Genomic DNA, 20,049 nt, shown 5'->3' with positions numbered 1-20,049 from the left:
GCAGTGCTGGAGAGGGGAAGGGAAAGTCCTACAATAATGGGTACACACCTCTCTTGATTACTGCCTTTTTAATTTTCAAGTAAATAGTACATTCTAATAAGAAATCCTGGGATTGAAGGGTGTCTGTCAAGTGGGTGTCCTTCCGAAGGACTCCTTCGTATATATACTTTGTTTTTTTTTTCTCGTAAAGTGTGCAAAAAAAAATAGAAGGATTAATTGAAGTTTAAGAATTGAGATACTTGGTTAACTACTATCATAGCCGTCGTACCAGTGAACTTGTAAATGTTGAGACTAAACTTGTTAAATTGGACATCGGTCTAACATGTTGGGTCTTAAGTCTCATCTCGAAGAGTGAGACTTAATAAAATTGCTTGGACCCAACTTCAATCATATTCGATCCCAGTCACCAAACGGATTGAGCACTTATCTGAAGCTAGATAGATTCTATCATTCTAGTGTGCGCTCGATTTAAGGCTTGTGGGTTACTGACCGTAACACAACTCCTCATGGAAGAAATCACAGTGAAAGAAGAACATATCAAGAAAAGAGAGGTTGAGTTGAGTTGGATGCAAAATTGATATCAATATAGCATACAGAGCAAAATTCCTATCATCGGCAGTACTTTTGTTCAGCATTTATTTCACAACGAAATATTTTTAAATTAATTAAAATCGAAGTATACTCAGGAAAAGGTTCATAACAAGATTGAACAGGAACTTCAAAAAAAAAAAAAAAAAAGATAACAAGTAAATAGATGCACAGAAACACAGCCTAATTAATCAAACACCAAACTCTAGCTTCACATGCTCAAACTGCCCGTTTCCGATCAAGATTAGTCTAGTTTACTTCATACCTCCCGGAAATAATGCTCTGATATGAGCACACGAGTCATACGATCCAACTGTTAAACTCACTTAAGCAGCTCAAATCCATAACGATTCACTTGTGCTTGTAAGTTCTGAAATGCCTGTTAGTGGAATTAAAAGAGCATTGCTGGTTGTTGAGTCCCACTTCTCATCATTGCACAGAATTCCGAATAGTTGATCTTCCCATCCTATTTGGTTCAAAGTAAATCAGTACAAAACACGACTGAGAAAAAGTTGCAGATATTTGAAAGTCGTGAGTAAACTTACATTATCGGCATCAACCTCAGAAATTATTTCTCTGATGGTGTTGTCGTCACCCATTCCATGCTCCTTCATAGCAGCCTCTAATTCGTCTCTTGTAATGTACCTGTTAGTGGAAATTGACAAAGGAACTTCATTAACATTTACTTTATGACTGAATGATAAAAAGAAAGAAACAGTTGCTTTCCTTGCAAATTATGATATTACAAGCTAATAAATATAGTAATTCGTAACTAATTATGGCTGACAAAGTTCACAAGTATTGAGACTAAATTTATGAATCAATACGCGGAAAGTTGTTTGAGCACACATCTAGCAAGATCATAACGAGAAATTTATCCAAAGTTATTTATTTCCCCCAGTAGGATCAAGTAGTTGAATTTCACTTGATCAAAAACAGAAATCCAGTACGACATATGTATACAGAAGCATTGCACAAAATTTGTCAACTCACCCACTGCTATCCTTGTCAAAATACTGGAACGCTTTGTAGAGATGCTCATCTCTTTCTAATCTTTGTCTATGCATAGTCGCAGATATAAATTCTATGTAATCAATAGATCCATTTCCATCCACATCAGCCTGAAATGTGTTCCACGGAAATCAAAAAAATAGCCAGAAGCAACATAATTGAGTTCCTGGGGAATTGATAGTCACTTACAGCGTCCATGAGTTGCCTAACTTCGGTTTCAGACAGCCGCGACCCAATACGCGCTAAACCTGTCTTCAGTTCTTCGTAAGTTATTGTGCCACTGTTGTCAGTGTCCATATTGGCGAACATTGTTTTAAGGCCTTTAATTTCTTCTTCAGATAGATTCTCTGCTATGACCTGGGGGAAATTTTCAAAATGTACAAAAATTATTAAGGGAAAAAGACAAATATGGTAAGAAGAAATTCTCGGGAAACTTTGCCAATATTGGGTAAAGATAGGAGCTTCGGAACATAGTCCCAAAATTACCTTCAAGGCAAGTTGCTTGAGCTTATTCATTGCCCTGAATTGCTTCATTCTAGAGAGTACTGCACTATCTATTGGCTTGTCTGATGCTACTCCGCCTACTCTGAGCCACGGGTGCTCTGAGCACACAGAATATTAAATATCAGTCAAAAGCACACGCATAAAACAAGAGCTGGTGGTAACAAGGGCCGTGTGGCTAAAAGTTGGTTATTGTAATGCTGTATATTTATCCTTTCAGCTTCTATTTAACTGCTAAATTTGGCTCGTTGATTTGGAAGCAACAGATTACTACATGGGGCAAAAAACTAAACATAGGATTATCCCTTGAACGCCAGCACAAGGCATAATTCTATCATGTCATTTCATAGGCAAATGAAAAAGATGTCGTTTCAAAAGAGATTATAACAAAGAAACATTTGAGGAGAATGGTCCATAAATCATACAAATGGAAATAATCGACGGAAATTATATCTTATACAGCATGTGTTGCTTCATTGTAACTTTCAATCCATCCAAAATAGTATTTGAGAGGTAACATACCGAGAACTTCTGCAGAAGTAATTCTCTTTGTTGGGTCCTGTGTCAGCATCTTTCTAATCAAATCTTTAGCACTGTCTGATATTGATGGCCATGGTTGACTATCAAAGTCTATTACTCCTTCCAATATGGCATCGAATATGCCCCTCTCAGTTTCTGCAATATAAAGAGCGAGATATAATGATAAGATAACTACAACCTAAGAGAACAGTGAATGTTTAGCAAGAATACACTGAATTCATATTTACCAGCCCAAAATGGAGGTACACCACTGAGTAGGATATACAGAATAACCCCTGCACTCCAAATATCTATTTCCTTTCCATAACTACGCCGCAAGACTTCAGGGGCAACATAGTAAGCACTGCCGACTATATCACGGTACACCTTTCCTGAGATGAGGACAAAGCAGTTATCGCTACACATTAGAATGTATCCACTAGATTAAAAGTTCAGATTATATATACTTTAACTGAAGCAATAAAATGAAAATGAATTTTTTTGGAAAGCTTTACAAAGGAATAAAGTAGTTTATAAACATCATAATTCGATTAGCTACACTGCATAAGGTAGGAAATGGCCCAGGCTGACCACTCTTACTACTTAAACCTTCACTACAATGTATAAACAATCATATCATCGGTTCCCAGTAAACTACACAACTTTCAGTTCACAATATAACTTCTTGCCATTATAACATCTGCAACTAAACTAGATGAATAACAATTTGTAGCAAACTATTACTGGTATTTTTAGAACACATTTGGCATATATCAACAAATAGGGAATTACAACTTGTAACAGGAAATATGCACATAGATCATAAAAATCAATGCACTCACCTTCCTCAATGAAAACAGACAACCCGAAATCCGTTGCCTTCAGCATTGCCTTCGCATCCTTGCTAGACAGCAAGAAATTCTCCGGCTTGAGATCGCGGTGCAGCACGCCCATGAAGTGACAAATGTGCACAACATTCACAATGTCACGCAGAATTGCAGCGGCAGCCCTCTCCGAATACTGTCCCTGCGCTATGATCCGATCGAAAAGCTCCCCTCCGGCGCAGAGTTCCATCACCAAATGCACAGAGTACCTGTCCTCATAAGCTCCCTTGATCTCCACAATGTTTGGCTGCCCAGACAAATGCTGCATAATCTGAATCTCTCTCTTGATGTCTTCCCTGTCGTTTTTGCTCACGAGTTTTCGCTTCAGGATCGACTTGCAGGCGTAACTGTGGCCGGTGGAGTTCTCAGTACACAAGTATGTGATGCCGAATTGGCCTCTGCCCAGTTCTTTTCCGAGTGTGTAGTACTGCTTAATGTCGTCAAAGGGCTTCCCGAGAATGCTATTCGGCGGCGCCGCCGGTTTTACTGGAGAAGGGTTTGGTTGCTGGGGCTGTGCTCTTGGTTGGGGCGGCGGCTGTGCAGCCTGTGCCCTGTGCTGGGGCTGTGGTCTGGTTGGTGGTGGTGGGTTGTGGGGTTGTTGGGATGAGACTTTCAGAGGCTGAGCCGCCGTCTGCTGCTGCTGATAAGGCTGCGATGACCCAAACCCATTTGAACCGCGTTTCGGAGCATTCTGTTTGCTGCTACAGCAACCCATTTTCCGATCAGGATTCTGGGATATTTGTGGCGGATTTCAATCGAAAAACAAAAGGGTAAGGATGAAACGCTGAATCGAAGAAAACCCAAAAATCAGATCTTTGAGGAATTTAAGCGAAAACCCAGATCAAGATTAGATGATAATTGACGAAGGTGCAACCATAGTCATCGTCCACATGGAAAAGGTTTGAATTTTGCGTGTTGACGGGGAGCTGAAATTCAGCAGTCCAAACCAAGTAAATTAAATTTGGTTGCTTTTCTTTCCGGGGATTTGGAGATGTGGTGGATTTGTCGGGATATCCGAAATTTCTCCAAATGCGCCAATCAATAAGGGCAAGGCGTGTGTTATCCACACATTTCATTTTACTTTTTACACATCTTTTGATAATTTCTGTCCATTGATATTCTTCAATTCATCCAATCCAACGGTAAGAAAATTAAAAAAGTGTGCGAGAAGTAAAATGAGATGTGTAGATATCACAACCCTAACGGCAAAACCAAAAGGGACCAACATGTGATTGTTTTTGTTGGTGAGAATTGCCTCTGTAAGTCTTTCTGGTTCCCGAAATAGGTGAATAATCGTGACTTGCCACCAGTTGTCTCTATTTAAAAAAAATTAAAAAAAAACTATAATTTATTCTTAGAAAAATGATTTCTATAAAATGCAGTAAAAAAATCTTCATATAAACTCTCTAAATTTAAAGTGTAGCTATTTACTTGTTAAATATAGAATTGAAAAGGAAGGTCTCGATTAACACTGTTCACTTGCTAGTTTAACAAAAAATTAGAATTTTTCTTGGAAATTTTTAACACTATATTTAGATAAGAAAAATAAACTTGAAATTTTGACAAAAGTTTGAATTTATAAATTGACATGCATCAAATCTCTTGTTTTGATTCATAAACATAGAAATTTATAATTTCCGCTTGAAAAAAGATTTAGAACTTAGGATCTCCAATTCCCAAGTTTAAATTCTATGTAAATATGTGTCATTTCCAAATTTTTATGAGTGAAAGTAAATATAATTATTAAATCTTAGGTGTGACAGGCCGTTCCAGATTATTTGTACCGTAGGTGTGAAATGATGTTTTTGCCCCTAGTGGATATTTGTCGTTGTGTGGTTGTTTTGGGGATTTGGTTCGCTGCATCTGGACCACACACACACACTCTCATCCTCATCTCCTTCCCTGTCCCGTATCTCTCTCTCTCTTATTCTTCGTCATACGAACAAGACCCAAAACCTGTGAAAACGTTGTAGATCGAGGTGGAAAATTATACCTTTGTGTTCGTGAGGTTCATACGAGTTCAACCATACCCATTTCAGGTAGGAAATCCTTCGATTTCACGTCGAACCATAGAACTTGATTTTGGTCACTGTTCATGCACACGTGAAATGTTGTTTTTCAAGGAATTTGAAGCTTGTAGGAAGCTTAGTGAGGTCCTTAGGAAGCTTGGGGTGGTTCGTTGGAAGGTTTTGGACGTCGGGATCGTGAGTTGCAGGTTTTTCCGGATTTTGTGAAGTTTCTCCGGCGAGATTCCATGAATTTCAGGGCTTAAAAGTGGTAAGGTTTTGTTCTACTTGTTGTAAGCTTCATTTTGGTGCAAATTTCATGAAATTTGGTTGAAAAACGAGTGAGAAATGAAGGTTTGAAGTTTTTCTGGTTTTCCGGCGACGGCGACGGCAACAGAGGTGTGCCGGAGAAGAAGACGGAATATTCCGTCAGTTTGGACAGAATATTCTTAACAACGTTAGGTTAGCTTTAACGGAATCTGTTAGTTTTAACGGAATATTCCTGATGGCGTTAATTGACACCGTCAATGTGCCTGGCACGTGGCCGCGCGTGGCCAGCACGTCTGGCCGTGCCTTGGCCGGCGCGTGGGGGCGCGTGTGACGTCAGAAAATTATTTTAAAAATATGGGGATGTTCGTGAGGTTGAGTAGATCACGTTGGTGTATTCATACACCCCATTTGAGCATTGTATGAGAAGTTATTACCTAGTTTTGGTTATGTGCTTTAAATTAACGTTTTTATAGTTGTTTCACATATAGGTGAGACCTATCCCGAGGACGAGCGCAATCACTCGAGACAAGGGGGTTACGACCCTTCCACATACCAGTGAGTGAGCTTTTGGTTTTCCGTATATACCTATATATTGTGGTTTTTCCCAGAAAATGAAATGGAATGTTTATATGTTTTAAATGCCATGCATAGCGTTTGCCTATTTATTTATGCATTAGTAGTTGCATATATGTATGTTCGGTTCTGGAGACGCACATGTAAGTTATGGTTTTTGATGATGTTTAGTAGTGATGTGAGATACACAAAGAGCTCATAACCTGCACCCTCAGTGTTAGCGCTCCCACCCATAGTAGGGCACAGTCATTCACGTGATGTTCACCTCCCACACCACACGCTCATCTTGGATCAAAGTTAGGTACACAGTCCTGTCGTACAGACCACTATAGGTGGTTCCGACTCGTAGGTGACTCGCGATTATTCGCCCAGTCTTCATGTGATTGTAGCACTTAAGCGTATTTATTTACACCCAGTCCTGTCGTACAGACCACTTTAGGTGGTTTCGACTCGTGTGCAGGTATAGTTAATGAGTTGGAGATTTGAGCTCTAGATTCAGCTGTACAGGTCACGTTAGATAACTCCGACTGACATATTACATTGCATTGATTGACATTACCTGAGTTACTTACATTTATGTAGAGGCATTCGACATGGCATATTTCTGAGCATGTTATCGTTGTACATGTATATTCTATTTTCTGGGAAACTATACAAGTTTTACGGCGAGGGGTTGGAACTTTTGATAATGAAATGATTTTGAAAAGCTTTGTTTTTGCCCACTCACATTTTCTAGTTTTGCGCCCCTCCAGGTTCTAGTTTGGATTGCTCTTTTGGTGGTTCACGAGGAATTCACGGCATATCTGACAGATTCTCACCAGTGTAGGACCCCCTCTGGGAGTTTTTTAATTAGTATTTGTTTCTCTAAACTGCACTAGGTTTTCTGTGCTCTGAATATTGTTTTTCACACTTGCGCTTGCACATGTATGTTAATTACTCTGTGTGTAGTTTAATTTTTTATTTATTTGTACTTTTATTATTATTCTTAGCTTCCGCATTGTGTACTTGGTTACGTCACTCTCACGTGACGGCCAGCATGCCTTGATTTCGGTCGGGGTGTGTCATTAGGCCCCATATTGTAAATTACCATATCTTTAAATGGCCAATGTCTTAAACTACATATCCAATTAAAATGCAACTTAGTGCTTTAGGCCCACTTGGTATTTTCTTTGGTGTGATTAGCTCGTATCATTGATTGTTTGGAAAACAATCATAATTATAATTTGAACCCATTAACATGACAAAATCTTAATTATAAAATATCGTTCTAAATATCCCAATTGCATGCCAGATTTTTTCTATAATTACAATTAATAAGTTAGAGTGCTGTCACTATTAACTTCGGATATATAGATATTTTTTTTTATACAAACATAAGGTCTCGAATACATGAGTAATATCATAAACTATTTGAGTTACGAAACTCTTAAGGAAGCAATAAGCAACGATGTCGATAAAAAAAATTAAATTCTTCTGTCTCTTGTGTATTTTATTGCCTCCATTTGTTTATGTTCCGCTATGTTTAACGTTTTTTTCATCACTTGTTTATTTATTTTTTTTAATAGAATGATATATTACATTAAGAGGTGCTATAAATAAATTAGTATTGAACTTGCCGTTTACGAGATTCGAACTTAATTGTAATAGTGACTTTCTCATCACTTATTAACAATATACTTGTGAAAAATGATATCAACACACATATGTTATTTTTTGTTATTGATCTTCTTAAATTCATTTGATTCAATGATCGAAAATTAAAAAAAGTGCGTGACAAATAAAAATGAATTTTTGAATAGAACTACTTTTTCTTAATACATCCATGATCCATGATCCATGATCCATGATTCCAGGACAAAAAACCAAATGCCAAAAGGAAGTGGATAGAATCATGTGGACTTTACCTGCTCAAGCCATACAGGTGTGTGGATTCCAGGTGGTTTTATGTGCTGGATAAGAGTTGACCTAAAATCACAAATACGTGTGATGGATAATATAACTTGGAAACTAAAATTCAATGGGAAACATAAAAATTGTAGACTAATGGATGAACTGCTAATTGGATTTTGATTAGCATGGGGTTTGTGACAGTTTCTTAGACCTCAAATCTTGAATCTTTAATATGAGCGTCACGTGATCAGACTTATAAGGTTATTTAATATGAATTTGTTGTGTTTAAAGTTCGATTAACCAAATGGCATTTGGAGTATGTTTTTGAGAGAGGTTGGGGCTAGAAAAGGATCTCTGTAAACAACCAAATCAATGACTTGGCAAATATTTTTCCTACTCGTAAAAGTCTGCTAGAGAAGCATATATGGATTAAATCAATTCGCTAGAACAATGTGTTTATTCCCTCCTTTACACCAAGTCAAATTTTTATTTATAAATCTCGGTAGTTTAAAATATCGTATCATTATTCAAAAGTAATCCATTAGAAAAATTGAGACGGTAAAATGGTGACATGGTTACGCAAAAGACACATGGTGCCGGTCTGAATGACGATTTGGGCTTTTCCCCATGATTTTCTCACTATAGACCCGACAAGATAACCCATTAGGGCTCGTCTCAAATTAGTAAGACCACTGAGCATTGGGCTTTATTTTGCACCTCAAATTAGATTTTTAATGTTAAGGGATTAATGTTGGTATTTTCTGCTTAAAAAATAATAATAAAAAATCATTTTCTTTTAAGAAAAGTACGAAGAACATTTTATTGAATTAGAAAAAAGAAATTGCACTAGTTATGAGGGGACAAAATCTTACACCTAATTAGTAAGGACATAAACCTTACCTCTTATAATACAAAGCGAAAGAATAAGCGGTACTTTGATCTAGAAAACAAATAAAAATACAAGGAGGGGAGGGGTGTAAAGCCTAAACTCCTCTAAAGAAAATCTAGAAGGTCTAAATCTGCAAAACACCAAAAGCAATGGGTTAGGAAAAAAGGAAAAACACACATCATCAAGGATGACAAACCTATAAACTGAGATGCATATTAATTTTAAAATTAAAACCTAGAAAAGCCAAATCTAAATGTAAGGAAGCACAAAACGCCGAGAGAAAGAGAGAGAGAGAGAGAGAGAGAGAGAGAGAGTCATCACAAACCAACGCATATATAGACGTGGAATATAACTGCCGGAAATGGATATTAAAATAGGAAAACTAATGAAAAATGCTTGAAAACTTTGAGTTTTAACGATAAGGACAAAATAAAGGGTAAAATGAATAATATCATGTTTGACTTTTTAGTGTAAACATGTAGTTTTTTGTTAAAATGAACAGTACCGCAAACTTTTCGTTAAAACTTCCTATTAAAATCAGATCAAAATTATAAAAATATGGACAAGAATGAGATGAGGTCCATTCCAAGCAACGAGCAAAACCAAATGCTTTTTAGTGGAGGGCCATAGATTGTGGACATGGATACACATGGCCCCCTAGTGACGCTTGTTGACAAGGTCCGAGATCAACAAAAGTTAATTATTAGTCTCCATGGAGCAACAATATCAAAGTAAATTAGAAACTCCAAGATGGTGGTCTAGTGAATGGCACAATGATAGGTTGGAAATGTTGAAATATCTTTGTAAGTCTTTTAGGTTTTTAAAAGGGTAAACTGTCGTGATGAAGCTACCAACATATTTATTTAAAAAAAATGGTGGTCTAGTGAAAAACGAGCAAAAGTTTAGAATTCTCAATTCAAGTTTGAACACTTACATATTTATTTATTGGGGATATTGAAACTGACTCAGCTTACCTTTTAATTGCATGGAGGAATAAACTAATTTACCACCAATTTGTGGCTAGATACCTCTTATAATAAATTAAAGTAAAATTAGAGCAACTTAGATACTAATTTTAATTGGTTTTCCCTTTTTCTTTTTTTTTCTTTTTTTTTTTGTCAAATTTAGTTACCAAATTTGTAGATTTTCAATTCATCCAACACCTTTATTCAAATATAACTTCGGGATGAAGAAACGTCAAGTTAATAAGAGTATTTCAGCAAACTATCCATTAATTTGTACCTCATTATGGATTTGTCTTTAAAAAAAATGTACTCAAAATCTCATACTAACGAATTAGTCAATGACTTCAATTATGAATTTTCACATGACGAGAAATATACTAATGTGAGATGCTGAAATTACTCAAATATTGACTAGTAAAGATGAAATATTCTTATAACTTCATGTGGCCATAACGACATATGTAACAATATTGTTGTAGGTAAAGATATTGGATTAATATTATTGGCCATCAAATCTAGATATTTTAATTTCCAAAAATAAAATGAAGGCACATGGGTCATAAACTTTTTCAAGAAAGGGACGCACCTGCGGAGTCACAACTCCCAAGGAATGCGAGCCATTGCTTTTACTTTGTCTTCCCGCCATTAAAATCTCGACACTACCTAATAAGTGACTCGACTTTCGAATTTTTGGATTCAACACTAAGCTTTGGATATCAGACACACACACACATATGTATGTATATGTATCTGTGGCTGAAATCAAACCACACATCATTGATATTTTCTTTCAAAAAAAAAAATTAGCTGGTGTCACTGTTTGGAGAGTCAAGAAAATTGATCGAGGCGTTTCAGTATTTCTCTGACTATTATAGTGTGATTTGTCATTGTTAGGAGTCGAACTCAAGATGTATCATGTGATTCATCATTAATCTAAAGTTAATTAATCATGTTAATTAACAATTCCTAATTTTAATCAATTTTCATTGAACAGGGTAAATAAGAAGTTGAAGTTAGCAAAGTATAGTTTAGGTTTATAAGTGTTGGAGACACTAATCAACTAATAAAGTATAGTTTAAGTCTTAAGATTAGGTTTTTGTTAAGAGTTTAAGAAAGGTTTTTATAGGTGTTAGTTAGCAAGTGTAGATGGTGTGAATTTTGATTCTCTATACACAAATATGTAATTGGCCGCATTTCAATTCACTAGTATTTGATAAGCTTAAACAGTTGAACGAAGATCGAGCAACTTTTAGTGTAATGATTACAAGATCTCAATGGTATTATTTCTTCTTAACTCAATTGATAGTTAAAAATTCAAGGAATAAAATAAACATGTTTAGGTCGGATATTTTTTTTTCATGAAAACATGTTTTGATAGAAAAAGAAATAAGGAATTTACAAAAATAATCAAGACTTCTATTGTAATTAGCCAATTTTTTAGAACTGAGGTTCATAAGACTAGAGTAATGTTATTTAGTTGCACAAAATTGATATATTTATTCAGGCATTTTAACACGTGGACTCGACATACGACAATGAAATTCATTTTTATTGGACAATGTATGTTAACAAGTATGTTAATTTCTGAGTTCAAACAGCGTTATTGAAAACAAAATACTTCAGAGTACAAAATGAGAGTACCAATTTTGTTTTACTTAACACAAATTGATTTCGAAAATTCAACTCATTACAGAAAAAAGAGCAATAAGGGTCTAAATTCCCACATTAAAAATTCAATATTTTGGGCAAATTGGGCTCACTCGCAGCCAAGTCCGACTAGATCCGACGCAGCTGAATCATTGCCCATCGAAACTTACCAATTCACAACAATAATTATACTCCTCTACATCTGAAATCAATAATTTTTCACAATAATTAAACCTCCTTAAGTTTCTATCACAAGGGTAGTACTATTTATACACTCATTTTTACTTTTCATACATATTTGGTGATTATTGATCATTGATCTTCTTCAATTTATTCGATCTGACGATCAAAATTGAAAGAAGTGTGTGAGAAGTAAAAATCGGTAAGTGGATAGCACTATCCACCGCAAATTATCCATCAAACCCGGTCCGGCTCCACACCGCATCCCTGACCCGCCTCATGTCCCGTCCCTTCAAGGTTCGCCCTACGCCTTCGAAAACCGACGTTGCGCCGCGCGTGGACTCTCGCGCCAGGTACTCGTGTGGGGGAATCATCTCCGAGTCATTGCCATCTAAGCCGTCGCCCATTTCATACAGCGAGTCCACCGAGTCGACCCGGAGAATCTTGCTCCAGTCAGGCACGTTCACGGGAGCTGACGTGGCTACGTGGTGCCCACGTGGGGACGCCACGCTGTCGTGTCCGCGGAACTGGTGCACGACCCGAGGCGACGACACCGTCTTGCCAGAATCGTCAAACGCCAATGACAGCCCGCCCACGTTGCGATCGTCTCTGGCAATTCGGCGGCCCCTCCTTGCCTGAATACCACCGTTGCTCTCCGGGAAGGCGTGTGGGCTCCACTCGCCCTGCGAGTCCTCGTTTTCGTGGTCCTCCCTCTCGTCGACGCTGTTGACCATCGACCAGACATCGTCCTCGCCGAGCTCCGGCGAGTCATGGGCGTGGCTGTAGCTACTGTAGGTCCCGAGCAACCGTTCGCTGCGACTCTGCGTCAGTTTCCGGCCCTTCGCCATATGTCATAATCAATCGGATTCAGGTCCCGGAATCGAGAATTTCCGGCGACCCAATTGAGGAAAGGAGAGACCCCACGAAACCAATTCACAATTCCATCGGCCCTCAATATATTATAGGCTTACGCATAAGCTGGGAACTGGAGGGGTTGACATGTATATATATAGTGGATATATAGCATTCCCCAGAAAATCACACACAAACAAATAATTCATTTCATTTGAATTTGGGCGTCATTTTGTACGCAATTTCTTTATGATAACCTCTCAAATGCGGTAGAATTTCCTCTTTTCCGATATTTTGTTTTTTTTTTTTTAATTTATTTTTGTTTAAACGGACACGATTAAGTTACATAAATATTTAATTATTACTGTTGTAGAGGAAGAAAAAAATAGTAAGAGAAGGAAAGGAAAAAGACAAAATATGAAAAAGAGAGAATTCTACTCGAAAATGTATGACGGTGATGTTAAAAAAGAGAAAGGATCCTCTCCAGAGCTAAGCAGTCGAAGCCTCCTCATCAAACAATCTTGGTCGTTAATTAATGTGCAAGTCAAATCAGGATTGTCGATTGTGTGTAATGAACCAGTAAAATGAATTAATAAAAACCTTTGGATTCAATTTATGCGCCCTGATTATTAGATTAGCCCTGGAGCGGATCCGTTCTCGTTTAAAAATAGCAACAGGTTCAGGAAACATTAAAAAATAGGAAAATTTCAATGGGGGTAATTCTTCCAATATACGCGCTCCCGCCAACAAGTGGGGAGGTGTTGATCCTTACTTTCTCCGAGTTAAATTGGAAACCAATTTCTTATGTTCATGTAAAATCATAAGAGGTAATTACCAAATACACCCATGAGGCTTGAGGCCGCTGCAATTTTTTAACTTATCGATATGAAGTATTAAAACTTTAACAATTCCAGTTATTTTTGTGCTTGATCAAAATTCGACCAGAAAAAATTGTTTTAGTGTGATTTGTTTGCTAAGTGGTTGTGGACGAATTCTAGGTTCATATTTTATACGTCACGTTCTTATTTTTGTTTTTGAGCATTGGAGAATCACACGATGATGACTAAAAGAAAGTTGAAATGCCTCTGTGAGTCTTTTCGATTATCAAAATAATGGACTGTCGTAACGAAATCATCAATTGATTTTTTTTGTTTTTAAGTAGTAGTGAATTGTAACCTCATTAAGTAGATAATGAACAATAGCCTAAACAAAATACGAAAGTAATAATTCAAATTGCTAATATTTAAAATAAACAAATAACAGTGTTCAACTTTAAATGGATTACCAATTTTTTAAAGGGTAAATTACAGCTTGAACATTGACAACTGAAGTAAGGAAAATACAGATACAGAAGCAATGGGAGGGAAGGAGAAAATGAAATTGGCTGTAAGATTGATGGCTATGTCAGTAAACATGTTGGATTGTGACTTCATCAATTAACGGTCAAATTAATGAATAATTTAATAGATATATAGTATTGCAACTAATATCTTATTAGATAGGGTATTAGATTTCCACCCATACCTCTCAAATTCAAAATTATTGTAATAATTTTCGAACCCATCCCTTAACAATAAATTAAAAAATAAAATAAAAGAATAATGTGTGAAGTCAACTAAATTAAGTGTGCAAAATTATAATTTACCCTTTAATTAATTTAATCTAAATTTTTTGTTTAAGCAAAAGTTTAATCTAAATTAAGACAGAAAGATTTTAATTCAGATGAGCAACTTATTCTCAATTTAATAATATCGGCATGTATACAAATAATAAATAAATCATCTCGTTCCGCGCTCTCGTATGCGAAGCTACAAACCGTCCACTTCGGTATTCCCTCTACACTAGCGAGCGGGTCCCGCTTTCGGGGTTTCCTCCATGCCACGTGGATGGACAGTGACCAGCCAAATAATATCTTCAGTAAAAATAAGTAAATAAATGGTTGAGGATGTTAGTGGGGGATGGCTACTGATGGTGAACAGAAGATTAGCGTGTGCATAATTGATGGTTAAGGGGTTTTAATCAAGTTTAGTGTTGGGGTTAAATTAATTAAATCTCCACTTAGGATAGAAATGCAAAGTGTTTGTGAAGGCCACATTGGACGGACCAAAATACAATAGTGGGGTCCAACAAGGACCTGTCGTTTTTGGAAGGCCCATATTTGATGGAGCTGATCAAATCACATCCAATTATATAAGGGTTTTTCATTTTTTATTTTATTTTATAAATAATTCCTTTGAAATTTTGGTTTACTTTAAGAAACATAAAGTTTCCGTTTTAAAGAATGGAAATTTCTGTTTGCGTGGGTAATGATAGAGAGATTAAACTTGTAAATAAAATTTTATAAATTAAATAGCATGAAATGTGATGATTGGATCATTACTTAAACGTTGATAAATCTGTTCATTCTTATGTGTAACACATCATTTAATTTGTAAATTTTGTCTGAAAATTTAGTTTCACTAGTATTACCCGTTTGCGATTGTTATTGAACTAATATTATCAGTTTGTCAAGGGACAAAACTGATTAAATATTATGCAAGCACTTTCGGAGGCTAGAAAGACATACATAGACATTTCTCTCCTGATCATCATTGTATGATTCACTAACGCCAATAATCGAATTCAGAACATACCATATAAAATACAAATCTAAAATTTGTTACTTACTACTAAACCACCTTATGGTTAGTTTATCACGAAGTTGGAAATATACTAATAAAGTAATGAAGTTCATGCTCGAATCACTAATTTGTGCAATTTGACTGAAAAGAAGTGTATTTATGCTCGATATTATAATAAAACAATTCTAGAATGTGTTGACCATGTTGTATTCTTAAAAATATTATGACTTATGAGTGTATGGTGCACATTGCAACGAAGAATGTCCAAAATTTTATCATGGCTTTGTGCTGTGCATATGTTAGCACATATCCATCAATTCCACCAAAGTTATAATACAAATATTATAAAACGCGTGAGAACTTTTTTTATAAGGCAATATGATCATTTAGCTGATTGTATCACTCTCACACATGCCTTGTGAGTTGAATGTTGTACTTACATGGGCTAGATGATGCTCAAATGTAAGAGGACACGTTCCTTTGTAAGAGTAGCATGTGCATCCACGATATCAGACAATCATAATGCAAATTTTTTTCTCAAATGATTAACAAATGAAAATTGCATAGAAAGTACGACATCAATCAAGTTTATTGTTAAAGTACCATTTTTGTTTTGTAAAAGGAGACTAGTTAGTGGCTTCGTAACGACAATTCATCATTTCGAGAGTCTGGAAGACTCACAAAAACATTTCAGTCTCCCTCTGGCCATCATCATATGATTTATTAGCATTAAGAATCGAACTAAAAATATACCGTGTGAAATACGGACCTAAAATTCATTTCCAACCACTAACTACCCGTAGTAGTTTATTGTTAAGTATCATGGCTATGTTAACTTTCTATACACACTCATTTTCATGATAACATCATTGATTTATCCTATTATATTTAAAATATATTTATATTAAAAAATTAAAAAAATAAATTAACATCAAACTCACTATTTATAAAATTTAATAAATCACATCATTTGATTTTTAACATAAAAAGCTGCATTTGTTATCCACTTGGGTTATGGGAGGATAAGGATTGATGATGTTCCATATATATCAAATGGAGGACCCCCGCCCTTTTGTAAGGTACCATTGAGGATCCCTCTCCCTTATACCGGCCTTATTGTGTGGGATTCTTCTGCGGTGAGGGACCCCTGGGTTATCAATGACCCGACCTTGTCCGGGACCCGCTAGCCATGTCCCATGGCCCGTGGAGATGGGTTCACTTGTGATGCACCCTGTCCCCAAGTACCTGAAAGGCTAAAACTGCCTTGTGATGGATCTCTCATTGCAATCAAGTATCCTATGCTGCTTAGCTTCACTTGGAAATGAAATTGTTACAACGGTAAATAATTAAGATTTTGCTAAATAGTTTCAAACGAACTCAAATTAAGATTTTGCTACACTCTATCGTGAGTGCATGATTGTACAGTTTTTTAATGGTTGATGTATGCAAACTCCACGTTTTATCCTCCGACAAAAAAAACATTACTGCTCGTTTGCAACTGATCCTAACATTCTCAGGCAATCTAAGCATGTACCGCAGTACCATGTAGTATATAAGCCATCCAATGACGGCAATAAAATTGGAATATTTGACAAGTACAAAAAAGACTAAAACTTGCATTTCCCCCCGCCAATGGTTTCCTTTTTATATCGAGCATGACAACACACATCACAACCGTCCATATCACGTCATGCATTGCAACATTTGTTTTGGTGCGTGTGAGTGTGTCAATTATGTAAGAAAATAAGAATCAGAATCCCACCTGCCACTAATTAATCAGCCACCACCACCCCTTTCATAAACAAAATGAATTAAAACAAATAATTGAAAACCCTAATGAGTGTCGAGATGGAGAGAATATTTCCTAGGGATACATCTTGATGTGTTTACTACAACACTCGTTATCATGTGACTTGGTCACGCAATAAGTGCTTTAACCACGTAAATATAACATAATCTCACGTAACAATAATATATCTTGTCAAGCTGGTTTTGTTTAAATTCAATTTTAGGAGAGATTTTATCAATCTTTCATGTAACTGTTGTATTATCTCCCTTTCACAACTTAAAAGAGTGAAAAAATAAAATAGTGAAACGGTTACATCTAAGATTTTTCTTGATTCGGTATTTAAATTATTATGTGATGAGGCCATGCTCATATATATTTGATTTGTTAATTAGATCTAGAGGATCAAATGGTTGAGGAATCATTGTACTAGGGAGCAGGGATAAGAATCATGGATATTTATATTGTTAAGGTAGGAAAACGTCACGCCTTTAGGATTAATATAACATGAGATTCTTGCACTAACACAAAATTATCAAAGAGAAGAATCAGAAAGGTTTTGTTGGAGGTTTGTCGGGAAGTAGAGGAGGCTTTGCGTTGTCAGGTTGGAATTTGAATCCTCTCCAGATGTTAGTGTCCGAACCTGAGTGTTAGGTTGGAATTTGAATAATTTGAATTGCCTGTTTTGTTTACTCCGGACAAAAATTCAGAGTAAATTTCTGTCTGTCGTGAAGACATGTTATTCGTGCACAAGAGATACTATGTAATACTATTGTAGTTGCAGCGCCATCAAACTTTTGTTGCTCAAGTTAAAGTTATCAAAGTTATTAACTTATCCTTTGTCTTAACTTGGAGCTTTATGATGAATCAAACCTCAAACTAGTATCTCAAGCTAATAGTATATTGTTATGCATTTTAAATTTCTCGCATAACATTGTATGATTATATTTAAATACCGTTACAATGACTTATAAGTTGTGAAAAGTTAAAAAGATAACATATTTGATCGTCCTTGTGTTTTCTTGCAGGAACAAAATTGTATCATCATGCACACTTGAAAGCTGTAAATCTAAGAAGAAGATCAGCGTAAATTATGTTCCCTTTTTACAAGATGTTTGGTTTGTTTTGTTGGCTTTTAGCCTGTTACATCCCTTCATCGTTGTGACGTTTGGCCAACTGGTGCACCAAGTTGAATGACAAGTTGCATGAAGTACCAGATAATTTTGCTGCCAAGTTGCCAACTACTTGAGCAAAATTACCATATCCACTTGAGATGTTCAACTGGGTTGTAAGATTTTTCAATCAAGGTTCTGTGTTAGTTTAGTAACGAAATCGCAACTTAATTATTAAATGAAAACACATGAAGATAAGGTGTGGTTAAGATTAAGATATATAGGTACGAGTTCGATTCCTCATATGCATGTCAAGAAAAAAACCGGGGAAAGCAAGCGAATCGAAGTAGAAAGATTTTTGCAACGAGAATTATGGAGGCAAAGTTTGGAAGATAATCCATCAAATATCTCCGTCACAACTTTTTTCAACCTGCAGAGATAGAAGGAAATAGAGGTCACACTCAACCATTTTTCAAGAGGGAGTTTACCACAAAAATTTAATGCTGAGAAGATTTTATAGTGAACATTATTATTGTTGATTGATTGGCAGCAAGCTGAGGTGGTAGGCTGTTTTTTTACGTATATGCCTCAAACGATTAGAGAGGAGCGATCATTTTCTATTGTTTGAGTTGTTACAATCATGAATGTTGATGTTGGGGCTAGCCAAGTCATTGCTTCTCTCTCTAGAAATAAATTCTGCACACCATTTTTCTCTTTTTGAACACTAGTTATGCTAAATAATTTCTTTTGATTTACTTGATCCAAGGCCAAAAATAAACAACATTATGCATGTAGATTAAATAGTGTACGAAATCATCTCCCCCTAATTTTTCCACGTGAACAAGATCGATGATTTCAAGTGAAAAATATTGTATATTTGGTGTGTGCAGTTTGCCAGTTTTGTAACGACAGTTGAAAGAAAGTATACCTATACTTTTAGGAGGTTGTCGGTGATGAAAATGCTCGATCGATCGTCCCACTTGCATGACATGATCGATGCCAGATGCCAAAGCCTTGTGGTTGTGACAATGCTGGCAAGTGGCAAGTGGCAAGTGGCAAATGGCAAGTCCTTTTTTCTTGATCATCAGCGGGTGGGATCATTGTTTGTACAATCATGAACCGTAGACCACGGCTCTTGTTCTTCCAAAACGAATGATTGAGCGAGTTTTCCTGGGCATCGATCGTAGTCTTCTCTCGATCCACAAAATGTCAATCATCAGAGGATGAACCAAACCCTACCCATGCTCAAGTTGTTTATGATCATTCTCTACTAAATTCTTAATTTGTATTTTATTTTTAAGTAGAGCCACAGCATAAATGTGTGCGTGTGTGTGTGGGGAGGTAGTATTATAATCAAGGGCAAAGAAACGCCAGTACAAACAATAGTCCCACGACAAGCTCAAAACGAGGGTCTCTGAAAAACCTTACCTAGAAATAACCACTTGGGAAAATTTTCAGTGAAGGAAAAGAGACCGAGCAAGCTAACAAAGACTAGTAATTAGGAGGGAGGGGAATAAGTGGAAATCTTACATGCGACTAGGTGCATAAGCATAATTACTTTCCGTCACTACGATAAAGCGCCAACTTGCCTTATTTTGTGTTTTTAGCAAGTAGTTTGGCATGAATATCAGCTGGCTAATTATATTTGTCACGACTAATTCTTTTTATTTTGAGAACTTCTATTCTTTACAAAGTGGTGCACAAATTAAATGGTTTCGATTATCAAGTTTAATTATAGGATCTTTTTTTAATACA

The 20,049-nt window shown here is 36.3% G+C and overlaps 2 protein-coding genes across 2 annotated transcripts; both read right to left on the bottom strand.

Moving 5' to 3' along the window:
• Window positions 1-634: 634 nt before the first annotated feature.
• On the bottom strand, window positions 635-4,340 carry LOC103948173 (calcium-dependent protein kinase 2). Its single transcript, XM_009359173.3, has 8 exons — window positions 3,462-4,340; window positions 2,868-3,011; window positions 2,623-2,775; window positions 2,086-2,201; window positions 1,789-1,956; window positions 1,582-1,709; window positions 1,134-1,233; window positions 635-1,054 (listed from the first exon to the last, which is right to left on the bottom strand). Exons 1-8 carry the CDS (start codon window positions 4,216-4,218, stop codon window positions 980-982), a joined length of 1,641 nt encoding a protein of 546 aa, XP_009357448.2. The 5' UTR covers window positions 4,219-4,340; the 3' UTR covers window positions 635-979.
• A 7,461-nt stretch (window positions 4,341-11,801) lies between these two features.
• LOC103948301 lies at window positions 11,802-12,967 on the bottom strand. The gene has a single exon (XM_048591230.1). It carries the CDS (start codon window positions 12,769-12,771, stop codon window positions 12,154-12,156), a length of 618 nt encoding a protein of 205 aa, XP_048447187.1. The 5' UTR covers window positions 12,772-12,967; the 3' UTR covers window positions 11,802-12,153.
• Window positions 12,968-20,049: the final 7,082 nt, after the last annotated feature.

Source organism: the organism of the source record quoted next, unplaced genomic scaffold (assembly GCF_019419815.1).
Source record: "Pyrus x bretschneideri cultivar Hongxiangsu unplaced genomic scaffold, Pyrus_bretschneideri_v1 Contig33, whole genome shotgun sequence".
NCBI classification, from domain to species: Eukaryota; Viridiplantae; Streptophyta; class Magnoliopsida; order Rosales; family Rosaceae; genus Pyrus; species Pyrus x bretschneideri.
Note: the sequence above shows the minus strand (reverse complement) of the source record. Positions and strands in the feature narration are given on the sequence as shown.